Here is a 12,865-nt window from a genome sequence, read left to right on the forward strand (position 1 = left end):
CATATGCATTTAAATTGGATTTACAGTTAAAATGGCAACATTCCCCAAAGTGATCTACAGATTCAATATAACCCATATCAAATTCTCAAAACCTTTTTTACAGAAATGGAAAAGAGATAATAAAATTCATGTGGAAACACAGGGGACTCTGAGTAGCCAAAACAATCTTGTAAAAAGAACAACAAAATTGTAAGACTCACATTTTCCAATTTCAAAATGTACTACAAGGCTACAGTAATCAAAACAGTGAAGTACTAGCAGAAAGATAGACACATAGATCAATGGAAGAGAACTCAGCCCAGGAATAAACACCTACATATATGGTCAACAAAGGTGGCAAGACCTTTTACTGGGGGAAAGAACAATCTTTTTAACAAATGTGCTGAGACACTGGATGTGTAAAATAATGAAATTGGGCCCTTACTGCACACCATATAATTAACTCAAAATGAATCAAATAATTTTAAAGGCTACACCTAAAAATAAATAAATAAATTTAAAAAATAAAGGCTAAACCTAAAAAACTCTTAAAAGAAAACATAGGGGCAAAACTTCTTGACTTTGGATTTGGGAATAGTTTCTTTTTTTTTTTTTTTTAAATTTAATTTTTATTTTTGTTTAAAGTATTACAGATGTCCCTTTTTCTCCCCAATGCCCCGCCCCCCCCCGTTCCTTCCCCCTCTCCAGTCACTCTCCCCACCATTGTCCATGTCCTTGGGTTGTGCATATATGCATATAAATTCTTTGGTTACTCTCTCCCCCTCCATCCCCCCTGCCCCCCTCCATCCCTCTGACATTTCGTCAGTCTCAACTATGCTTCCATGTCACTGAATCTATTAAATAATGACATCAAAAGCAACTAAACCCTAAAGACCCCCCAAAAAACACAAAAAACTATTAGAACTAAGAAATTAATTAGTAAAATTGCAGGATACAGAAACAATATACAGAAATCCATTGTGTTTCCATATGCCAGTAATGAATGATCAGAAGGAGAAGTTAAAAAAACAATCCCATTTACAATTACATCAAAAAGCATAAAATACCTAGGAATAAATTTAACCAAAGAGGTGAAAAACCTGTAAACTGTAAGACACTGAAGAACTGAAGAAGACACAAATAAATGGAAGGCTATACTTTCCTCATTTATTAGGATTAATATTGTTAACATGTCCTTACTACCTAAAGCAATATACAGACTCAGAGCAATTCCTATTAAAATACCAATGGCATGCTTCTCAGAATTAGAGCAAATAATTCTAAAATTTATATAGAAGCACAAAGACCCCAAAGAGCCAAAGAAATCTTGAGAAAGAACAAAGTGGGTGGCACCATGCTCCCTGATATCAAACTATACTACAAAGCTACAATAATCAGAACAGAATGATACAGGCACAAAAACTCCTAGAAGAAAACACAGGCATTAAACTCTTCAACATCGCTCTTAGCAGTATCTTTTTGGATATGACTCCTTGGGCAAGGGAAACAAAAAATATAAAATAAACAAATGGGACTACATTAAACTAAAGTTTTGTACAGTGAAGGAAACTATCAATAAAATGAAAAGACAACCTACTAAATGGGAGAAGACATTCACAAATGATAATCTGACAAGAGGTTAATATCCAAAATATATAAGGAACACCAAAAACCAAACAATCCAATTTAAAAAATGGGCAGAGGACTGGAATAGACATTTCTCCAAAGAAGACATACAGATGGCCAACAGACACATGAAAAGATGCTCAATATCACTAACCATCAGGGAAATGCAAATCAAAACCACAATGAGATATCACCTCACACCTGTCAGAATGGCTATAAACAAATAACAAGTGCTTACAAGAATGCAGAAAAGGGAACCCTCATACGCTGTTGGTGGGACTGTAAACTAGTGCAGCTACTGTGGAAAACAGTATGGCGATTTCTCAAAAACTTAAAAATAGAACCGCTGCATGATCCAGCAATTCCACTTCTGGATATTTATCTGAAGGAAACAAAAACACTAGATGCATGCACACCCTTATGTTCATTGCAGCATTGTGTACAATAGCCAAGACATGGAAGCAACCTAGGTTTCCATCAACAGATGAATGGGTAAAGAAGATGTGGCACATATATACAAAGGAATGTTATTCTGAAATAAAAATCTAAAAATACAAAACAAATGAATAAACAAAACAGAAACAGACCCCACAGATATACAGAACGAGTTGGTTGACAAAGGGGAGGGAGGGAGTGGAATTTTAAAATCAATGATCGTGTAAAGCTTTTTATTTTTTATATTTTATTTTTTTTATTTTTAAATATATCTTTATTGATTTCAGAGAGAGGAAAGGAGAGGGAGAGAGAGAGACAGAAACATCAATGATGAGAGTCACTGATCGGCTGCAGCCCACAACCTGGGCATGTGCCCTGACCGGGAACCGAACCCTGATCGCCTGGATCCTAGGTCGACGCTTAACCACTGAGCCACGCCCAGCCGGGCCGTGTAAAGCTTTTTAAAAGAGCAAAAGCAACTAAAGAAAATATAAATTTAAAACTTTTGCATATGAAAGGTCACTATGACGAGAGTGAAAACACAACCCACAGAGTGGGACAAAATATTTGCAAATCATTGATATGATAGAGGTCCAATTTCCAGAAAATATAAAGAACTCTTTTCTCCAAAGAAGGCAGACAAAGGCCAAGAAACATATGAAAAGATACTCAATGTCAGTAGTAACTAGGGAAATGTAAATCTAAACCACAGTAAGATATCACTTCACATCCACTGGAATAGTCATAATTTTAAAAAAATGAATGTTAGCAAGGATGTGAAGAAATTGGAACCCTCATACATTGCTGGTAAGAAAGCAAAATGGTGCAGCTACTGTGGAAAACAGTTCAGTGGTTCTGCAATAAGTTAAACATATAATTAGCATATGACCCAGCAACAACTGAAAATACACCGAAAGAGTGAAAACAGATGTTTAAACAAAAAATAGTACCGAATGTTCATAGCTTTGTTCATAGTAGTCAATAGATGGAAACAGCCTAAATGTCCATCAACAGATGAATGAACAAACAAAATATGCCATATCTGTAAGATGGGTTATTATTCAGCTATTACAAGGAATGAAGTAGTGTAGGGATGAATGCTAAAACATGAATGAATGCTGAAAAATTATACTGTGTGAAAAAAGCTTTACACAAGCCACAAACTTATCATATACTTGTATCACATCATAAATACAATAAAATAATTACTTCTGATAATACACTGTTCAAAGTCTGTATTCTTTGCTACATTATAAGCACCACAAAGGCAGGGAAAGTGTCTCATTCATCTAATACTTTTTATCACCTGGCTGAGTGACTTTTACATGGTAGGATTTCAAATAACTACTGGATGAATGAATGAATGAATGTCATTCACTTTAAAAATCCTTCCATGGTTACCCATTGCTTTTATAAGTCTCAACTCTTTACTACAGATCATAAGTCCTATATGATTTAGCCCATTTTTCTTTGTAGTCTATTCTCACTTCATTGAATAACTAGTTGAGTACTTATATTCCAGGCACTGTGCTGGGTGCTGGGGATACAATGTAAGTAAGATACATAGTACCTTACCCTTCTGCAGCTTATAGATAAGCAGGAAAAACAGTAACAGTAAAGTAGTAAGTGGGTAAAGAAAAGGTATTAGATATATATCATGGGAACCCTGGAGGCATAGCTGACCCAGAATTTGGGGTGAGAAAGGGTGGCTCAAGAAAGGCTTTTTGGAAAAAGTGATGTTTAAGCTAAAACAGGAAAGATGAGGAGTTAACTACGTAAACAAGGCAAGTTCCAGACAATGGGAAGGACATTTAGAACCTAACACTAAAACACATAGGCATCTAAAAGAAGTTATTTCTGTAAGGCAGAAGTATGGAATTATTGGGGGAGGGATGGGAGCAGAGAGAAGAAGCTGAAAAGGTAGGTGCTCTAACTCTAAGAGCAATGGAAAGGCATCAGAGTTTTAAGTGGAGGAAAAAATAAAAAAATCACAAGTGACCAAAACAATGCTAGGCATACACTAGGTATGTGGTGAGTATTTATTAAGTGCTATAGAATCAAAATACTAACTGGTAGCAGAACAAAAAATGAAACCCAATTTTTGCTTCTATAATCTATTACACATGTATACATAAAGACAAGAGCTTCATTAGTGATAGCTACAATGAAATCACTGAAGTTAATTAGAGTGAATCCATTAGACTGAAAACATACTGCTGTCTTGCTAAAAACAAAATATAAAAGTAAAAAAATTACAAAAGGAATACATGTAACCATCAAAGAAACAATAATTAAAATGGGAGGTTCTGTCAGACATCATACACTGTCAGTTTGGTATGACTATATGTCAGTCAGCTGCATATTTCTAATCTGAAAGCAGGTCATCCAGACTTTTTATCTACATTGTCAAAATTAGACAAAATTGAGAAGTGTATATTTCAACCTTTCCAGATTCTGACCTTATTTTACTTCAAACATGACAGTGACTCATTTGGTTTTATTTTTTGAACTCTAGATAATACGGCTTTAAAAGTAAGCAATAGGTTAATAGTTGTAAGTCATAGTCTGCCTAAGGGTCCAAATAGGTACAAGAAGCCTAAGAAAAACTACCTTCTGGCATAACTATATTACATGAAAGCACGTGAATGTTGTAACAGTGGCTCTTTGCTCTAGAATAATCTTAAAGTTGAAAGAAAAAATTTATTTTCTTCTGTCACAAAATTGACAATCAAAAATATCGAAAAGATGAATGTAAGCAAAACTCAGTGAGGAAATAAATACTGAATATACACTTGTTATGACTACGTATTCTTTTTAAAAATGTTACTAATGAAGCCTGGTTATTTGACAGTTTCAGATATATTTATGCAAAATGAGGACAGGCAATAGACGCCTAGTCCTGCAAAGACAGTGCAGTTGGTTGACAGTCTGGCTGAATCCCTTTTAAGAGTCTATTAAAGATGAGAAGATCTTTCTGTAATGATCTGGGCTCTGCCAAGCCAGGGTAAATAAATTCAGTGAAAGTATATTATGACTTATAATAAATGATACTACCACCTTACATGCATGCTTTATCTCCTAAAAGTATTTTCACATTTGGTCCTCTCACAAGGTAATATTTGCCTGGTTTTCCGTTTTTAGATAAGGAAACTGCGTCCAAAAGAATACATGTGACTTTCCCAAGGTATCTACTCAATCAGAACAGGGATTTTAAAAATGGAGCGTCCTAATTTTGTTTTTTTTCTGTTGGATCGCTGCTAACTCCTGGTCCACTGAGAGGTATCTTTTTCATCAGGGATGATCTGATCTTTGACAGCAGTCAAACCAATAATCGCGACAGATTTACAGTTTTCTTTAAAGAGTCACTGATACTAAAAATATTTTTAAACGAAAATTACAGCCTGTTCCACATCAAGCTCCTGGACAAACCTTTTGATAATTACGATCCTACAAAAAATGATCCTGTACACACGGCAGTCAAATGGGTGAAACTGATGAGGAAAGGAGAAAGACTGGAAAGCAACATCTCAGCCCAGCCTCCCGTAAATTAAAAGCCGTCGATTCTTTCCCCTTCATCATTCGAGAACCCCAGGGCAGTGAACCCCAAACTGCAGATAGAGAGCAGAGGCGCCAGACTTCATTCCCAGGCCCCACGGGATTGCTCCATTAGGGGGAATGCGGAGTGGGAACGGGAAAGGGGAAGGGGGACGCGGGGTTTCCTCCGCCCCCCTCTCGCCGCCAGAACCAGGCGGCGCCGCCGGGAGCCGCCGAGCGCGCTGCCCGGGCCGCGCCGAGTCAGGTGGGCGCTGCAGAGCCTCAGGACCCCTCGCACCTTCCCCTTCCCTTTCCGTGACGTCTCCGGCGCCCACCCCTCTCCTGAGCTTCTAGCTTTGCCCAGTGACACCTCAAGGCCAACCCCAAGAACCTCTAAGGATATCGTCAGGGCCCGCGGCCAGGAGGGCGGGGCTGCGCCTTGGGGAGTCACCTTTTGAGGTATCTCGCGTCCTCCCCCTGCATGGCGGCGGCGGCGACGACGTGGGGAGAATGGGGGTGTCTGAAAGAGGCCGGCGGGGCTATTTCCGGAAACGGTGGCCAAAGTCCCCGGACCCCCAAAGGCGATGACAGGCCCGAGGCCTGCAAGGAGGAGCCCGGGCGGGGATGCAGTTACCACGGTGAGGCCGCCGGCTCCTCCCACAGCTCCCAGGCCCCAAAACACTGGAGCCGCCCAGACCCGCTCCGAGACGCCGCAGCCAGCCCCGCCTCAAGGCGCATGCGCCCGCTCGGCGGCGCCACGGTGCGCAGGCTCAGTAAGAGGCGCTGGACCCTGGGACTAATCTGACGCACGGTGCCGCGGAGCCTGGCGGCTCCTGCTGCGGACGCGGGCGGCGGTGGTTCAGGCGTGGCCGCCTGGTCACCGCCCCCTTGGGGATGGGAGTTGGGAAGAATCATCCCAGTCACCCAAATTTAGAATTTCAGGTCCTCAGCCTGAAAAGAGGGAAAGGGAGCCCCTTAACCTTTCCTTTAGAGAATGCTACAGAGCAGTCCAGCCCTCAGCTAATAACCTGTCAAGTGAGGTTTTTTATTTTGGGGCGACACTGTGGAAAAGAAACTGCCCCGAGAAGCTCTAACTAGTGCGGACAGTCTGACCCTTGTGCAGAATGAATACAGTTAGTGGCAGCTTTGATTCGGCGCCATATCTTTACATTCCACTTTGGTACCCTAGATCTAGAATGAACCCCCACGACCACCCCCACACAAAAACAGCTCGTGAAACTCCACGTCCTCCAGTAATTACCCCTAAATCAAGGCACTTCTGGAATTGTTTCTTTTAAGGCAGGCCACTGTTGGCAGTGCAGGCCATAGGGAAGAAGGGATGTCCTTGAACCTTAGCAAGTGTCATCTGCTTTTACGCCTAATCCCTTGGGCTCAGCTGTCACATCTATGCAAATGACTCACGTTCATTTATTAGTCAATAACTATTGAGGGCCAGCTTTGTGCCCAACACCAAAGCAGGCTCTAGGGATACAAAGCAGGCACCTCCACTTCCTCTCCTCAGCAGTAATCCTGTGGCTCTTCTAGTTCTATATTTTCAGTCACCTAGGGCCATGTTTACATAGTTATTCCACTGCCTTTTTCAAATGCAGTGTTACTGCAGTGCCCTACATGGAATATTAAATATAGAGACATAGTCCATACCTGCTAAGAGATATTATTTTTATCTGCCTGTCCATTCCCAGCAGCAGCACTATTTATGTCAGTGTTGCAGCCATTCTTTCAGTTTTCCAGGGAAGAGTAATTGGAGCTAACTCTGACATCTTCCCCTGCATCATGCCTCTAATTAAACTATTACAAAATTCTACCATTAAAATATCCCTGCAATCCAGCTCTTTTTCTCCATTTCCACTTCTACCTGCTAGTCTAACCACATCTTACTTGGAATACTGCAGTTCTTTCCTAACTGGCCTTCCTGTTTTATGTTTATTCCCAAATATTCATTCTTAAAACTGATGTAAATTTTTACAAGAGTACCCAATGCGCTATTTATTTACTCTCTGACCCTGAGCAAGGTAAACAGTATAATCCTCAGTTTTCTCATCTATAAAATAAGAATGATAATAGTTCATAGGTCTTAGAGTTACTGTAGTGTTAAATGACAGGGTTATATAAATTTATACCAGGGTGATTATCACTTAAATGCTAGTAATTGTTATCAACTAGGTGTTTGAAAACCATATCTTAATCATATAACTCTGGACAAGTCAATCAAGCTCTCTGTGTCTTCATTCAGAAAAATTGGAATAAATAACCACTGTAAAAAATTGAGGTTAGGAGAAAACGAGTTAATATTTTGTGAGAGTCTTGTAGACTGTAAAATTACACGAAAATGCCAGAGGTTATTATGTCAACTTCATCCTTAACTTTGTCAACTTTTATTTTGAATGCTGATAGCAGCAGTGAGTAGTTTAAATGTATTGAGAAAAAGCGGTTACTGCCTCATGGTCTTATAATTTAACTCGGGGAGAGAAGGAATACGAAGTTCCATAGATCCACCGATGACAGAATCATTTAAATACAGATCACCCCAGCAATACATCCACATTCCGAGGATGGTTCCCGGAGGGCTTTGGAGCTATAGGATTCAGGCTGCACTGCCTTGGGAATTGATTCTGCAGCTTGCTCCTTCTGCAAAACTCTGTTCCCCTTGGAAGCTTTCCCTAAGCTCCACACTTCAAGTGCCTTGTCTGTTCTCCTATGTACTTACTGTACTTTACGGACATGATTTTTTATAGCTCTATCTTCTCCAGTAAGTGATTCAAATGGTATAAAGTTACGGATTTCCAATTACATTTCCAATCACAGTGCTTGGCATGTAGTAAAGCTAATAATTGGTACCTGTTGCTATATCAGATGCCATGACAGCTTTCAAGGAACACAAAGTCACCAGGTATGTAAACAAATAACAAACGTATTGATGACTGTAATAATAGTGGCAAGAAGCAAGTCCAACACCGGCACAAAGGAGGAAATAATCCACTTATCATGGCAGAGAGGCTCAGAGAAGGGCTCACAGAGGATGAATAATCGGCTTAGCAGAGAGCATAATAGTGATGTTCCAGGGAGAGGCAATAATATATACAAAGACACACATGCACGTAACACCATTGTGTACTTAGTTGAGATGGTTAGAGAATTAGGTTCAAGTGGGAGGGCAGCGAAAAATAAGTTTGGAAAAGCCAGGAGGAGCAAAACTGTGGGGGGCCTGGTATAAGAAAATGTGATATTTGGATATTTTCTTCAGACATCAGGAGCCATGGAAGTGTTTTAATACAGGAAAATTATACGTTGAAATTTATTACTTTTAGCAATATTGATTGTTCTATATTTTATCCACACACCAACATAGAACAGAGGTGTAAGAATTACATTTTTTATTCTCCAAATACATTGCTTTGAAATGTTAATCCCGATTTGCTTCAAAAGGCCATAGGAAGTCCTTTCTTACCTTGTGACTGCCTTTGGGATGTCATCAAATGGCCAATGTGGTCCAAACAGCCCACATCCATTGGCTATTAATGCACTCATCTTCTCACTTTCCAAATTAATTTGACCTCTTGTTGCATAGCCTAATGCAAAGGAGATTTCAGTGAAAAGGACCCTTTAAAATAAAATACCACCTCTTCTTGATGGTCATAACCTCTATTTTCAACTAATATAAGCCAATTATGACATCACTGGGTTACTCCAAGCGTCTCACTCATATTCCCAAATCTATATCCCAAGTCAAGTATTCTTTTGTTACTTTAAACTGCTTACTTATTGATTTTGTTCTTATAAAGAAGATGCCACACCATCTCTTTTCAATTTATTCCTTCAATTACATAAACTTTCACAATGATGGAAGTTTCATTTCTATTTGAGTTAGAGATATTAAGTAAATCTAATCTCTTGTTCAACATACTTTTTTTTTTTTTTTTTTTTTTTTTTTTAGTGCATATTGTGTGTTCCAGGCACAATTCAGAGCTAAAGAAGTAGTCTAGATGGGATCAGGTCAGGCAATGGCCAAATTAACAATGAAGTGTTCCCTCCTGAAGTCTTAGTAGCAGAATTAGAAAATTTTTAGAGCTGGAAAGCACAGAGCAACAGCTGCCATACACACCTCTGCTGGAATGAACTGAAAGCTATTTGGTCCCCAAGGAACGTCTCTCCTCTTCACCTCCTGAAGAAAGATAGTGCCATAACCTGAGTGTGTGACATCCCTCTGCGTCATAAAAGGCAGAACCGGAACTGGCCTGCATTCCAGACCGCCTCCTAGCAACGCCAGTCAGAGAAAGAACTGTCAAGGTGGGTGGGAAATGAATTGGTGCTCCCAGGGTCGAAACATATTATGTTCCAATGGGTGAGATAATCCCAGCCCTTAATGAGGCAGAAATGAAATCATATGTTATTTGACTTTAACATTTTTAACTTTTATTTTCCTTTCCTTCCTCTTCCCCACCCATCTCTTCCTTCTTCCTCCCTCCTTCCTTTTTTTGGTATGTGTGTGTGTGTGTGTGTGTGTGTGTGTAGACAGCACTTACGTCATAAAAATAACTGCATATTGGAAGCAGAATTATTTCTGATTTTGGAAATTTCCTGCCAAGCCCATGTCTTTTCAACACAGTCATTACTATATCAGGAGAGGAACTAGCTGTATATCAAAGGCCCTTATAAATGGCCGAAATAAGGTCAGAATCTTCCCTGTGTGTGTTAGTGACAAAACATTTAAAATTCATTTAGTTTTCATTTGCACTTCAATACCATGCCCACAGTGCCATTTTTTTTTTTAAGAGGGAGAGGCGAAAAATAAGGTGGGGACCCCCGGCCACTCTGTTCATAAAAGGCACCTCTTCCTGCCTCTCCCCTTCACTGGCATATGAACTTCTTTTTCTTTCCAAATGGGTCAATTGAGAGGATGTCAACATTGCTCTGAATAAAAGGTGCTAGAACGCCATCACCAAAACCAAACAAGGTGCACAAAATGCTGACTGTCCATTTACTACATTTGTTTTGTTCAGGTATGTGCACTTTCCTTTGAATGTCCTCTTGACTGGACCCTACCAAATAATCTCCACTGTAACCAAGAGGACTTGCTGGTGAAAATTCCTCCACCCGAGCTCAGGAAGCATTAACAGCTTAAACGTTTTTAGCGAGATTGGTTTTATTTTACCGTATTAAATATCTTCATGGCTCCCAGAATACCTTTTGTTTTTAGACCTTGAGATGTTGGGCTAGGATTGATTCCAAGGTTACTCTCTTGCCAGTACATTTGCGTTTATAATATCATTAAAGTTGAACAAACATGAAAAGGCTGAACTGGAAAGTCAAATATAAACTAAAGGGACACACTACTCTTTCATTTTGCAGGTCGATTTACTCAGAGCAAAGAAAAAGCAAAGCAGGCCATTGAAAGCTCTTTGTATTGGCTTGTTTCTGACTTTTCTTCGGATTTACATTATTATTTCATGTTTTTTATCATTAATATAGTTTGGGTTCTCTCAGGATAAGTTACAGTTTTGATCTCTTTCATGTCTTTCTGGTGTGACTTCATTGTGATTATATGGGATTTGACCTCGATACATTTTTTGTTGTTAATTTTTTATGAAATCAGCTCTCCTGAATGTTTAGAGTGTAGCAGTGATCGAGTAGGCAGTGAGCATGAGCAGAGCAGGGACAATAGGCCAGGTATGGAATGTCACCAGGGTGGAAAGTCCCAGGTGCCTAGCAATGGGCAAAACTAGAGAAAACAACTGTTAAAGGCTAGGACCTCACCTCCAGGGTGACCTTTCCTCCCTTAGCATGTCATTAGCCATGCGGCTTAGAACTCCTTAGAGGAGGAACAAGGCAGCTGGAGAATAGCTTTGTACGACTCGAATACAAGCCCTTGCATGACCACTACCTTAAGCATTAAGCCCTCAGGACAATGAGGTTCTGATCAACATCAAATTATCTTAGGAACAAAGCCTCGGGTCTGTTAACGACAGTGACAGAGTTTCGGTCAAACTAGAGATAACAGCCTCAGTTGTGTTTCAGCTCCAGGCCCAGAAAAACAACGAAACCAAACAAAGCGATGCCATGGCTGACATCAGGACCAGGTGCAATGACCAATAACCTGCCACCCTAGCACTGACCAATCAATAGAGACCAAGACCCCGAGGGGGCACACCTGGAAAGCTGATGAGTATTCTATTGTGATCCTCTCCTGAGACCTCCCATAGAATTCCTGCCTTTAAAAAACAGACAAAAACTCTTAAGATAAGGGACTCAGTGCACCCACTCTCTAGAGCAAGCCTGCGCCTTCCTAGGCACCTACCTTTGTTTTCTTTCTCCTGAGCTCCAAGGCCCTTCTTTTGCTTCTGTAACTTGTTTCTTGAGTCCATGCGGCCCAGCTGGCTCACTTCTTTTACTTCTGTGACTTTCTAAATAAGCTTCTTGAGTTAGAGTTCTTGGCTCTGGATTCGTTCTCAGCCAAACTCAAGAACTGCGATTTAACTCCAGTATTAACAGCAGCATTTCTAACTTCACAGACATTCCTCTTCTGCTGTTTGCCTACAATGTTAAAAATATAGCATCTTGTTTTCTGAGACTTCCTAGTTCTGTTCCCTTTCCCCACTTTTATTTGTGTCTTCTTTCCTTGACCTCTATCGTCTTTTTCTTGCTAAATGATGGGGCCCTGTTCTGATGGGTCAGGTTTGAGGGTTCCTAGGCAGTAGGCTGCTTCGCCCTATTAGAGCTGACAGCAGGTACTTTATATTCACATACTGCTGGGGTGAACAATACCTTTCTCAGATTCAGCCACTGTTCTCAAATCTACCTGCTGGACTGTTCAGGTTATTAGCTGGGTGCTTTTTAGAATCATTGCTATTCCCTCTGCTTTTTCCCTCACAGATGCTGATAACAGTCTGTGGCTATTCAGAATTTGTCTCTACCTGCTTGTGTATTTTGAGATTTCTGTTGTACCTTGCTGCCCAGTTTTTTTGGGTTTTTGTTTTTGCCCTCTATCTAGGTGCTATCTTTTTACTTAAACTTTTTTTAAGTTTTAATTTTTTTTGGTACTGTCTACTTAATGCTGTGATTTTAGAGGACCCAAAAGCTATATTGCCACCACCATCTTCCTAGAATCCCATGATAGTTGTATATATGTGTGTATATATATATGTGTGTGTGTGTGTGTATGTATATAGTTATATATATTTATAGAGAGAGTATTGTGTGGTGTATCACCAACCTGGGATACCTGAGGCCCAAGGAGGTAAAGTTATTTGCTCCAAATCACACAGCTAGCAGC

General features: G+C 40.1%; 1 protein-coding gene across 2 annotated transcripts in view; it reads right to left on the bottom strand.

The window, feature by feature from the left end:
* Nucleotides 1–6,083, bottom strand: part of KIFAP3 (kinesin associated protein 3) — a 100,738-nt gene extending 94,655 nt beyond the window's left edge. For both annotated transcript variants that reach the window (XM_016221445.2, XM_087827751.1), the window contains exon 1: nucleotides 6,026–6,083. In XM_016221445.2, the coding sequence (XP_016076931.1) occupies nucleotides 6,026–6,057 (32 nt within the window). In that variant the 5' untranslated portion in view covers nucleotides 6,058–6,083. The remainder of the gene's footprint in view (nucleotides 1–6,025) is intronic.
* Between the last annotated feature and the right edge of the window lie 6,782 nt (nucleotides 6,084–12,865).

The sequence above is a fragment of the Miniopterus natalensis genome, chromosome 19 (genome assembly GCF_054644295.1).
Source record: "Miniopterus natalensis isolate mMinNat1 chromosome 19, mMinNat1.hap1, whole genome shotgun sequence".
NCBI lineage: Eukaryota > Metazoa > Chordata > Mammalia > Chiroptera > Miniopteridae > Miniopterus > Miniopterus natalensis.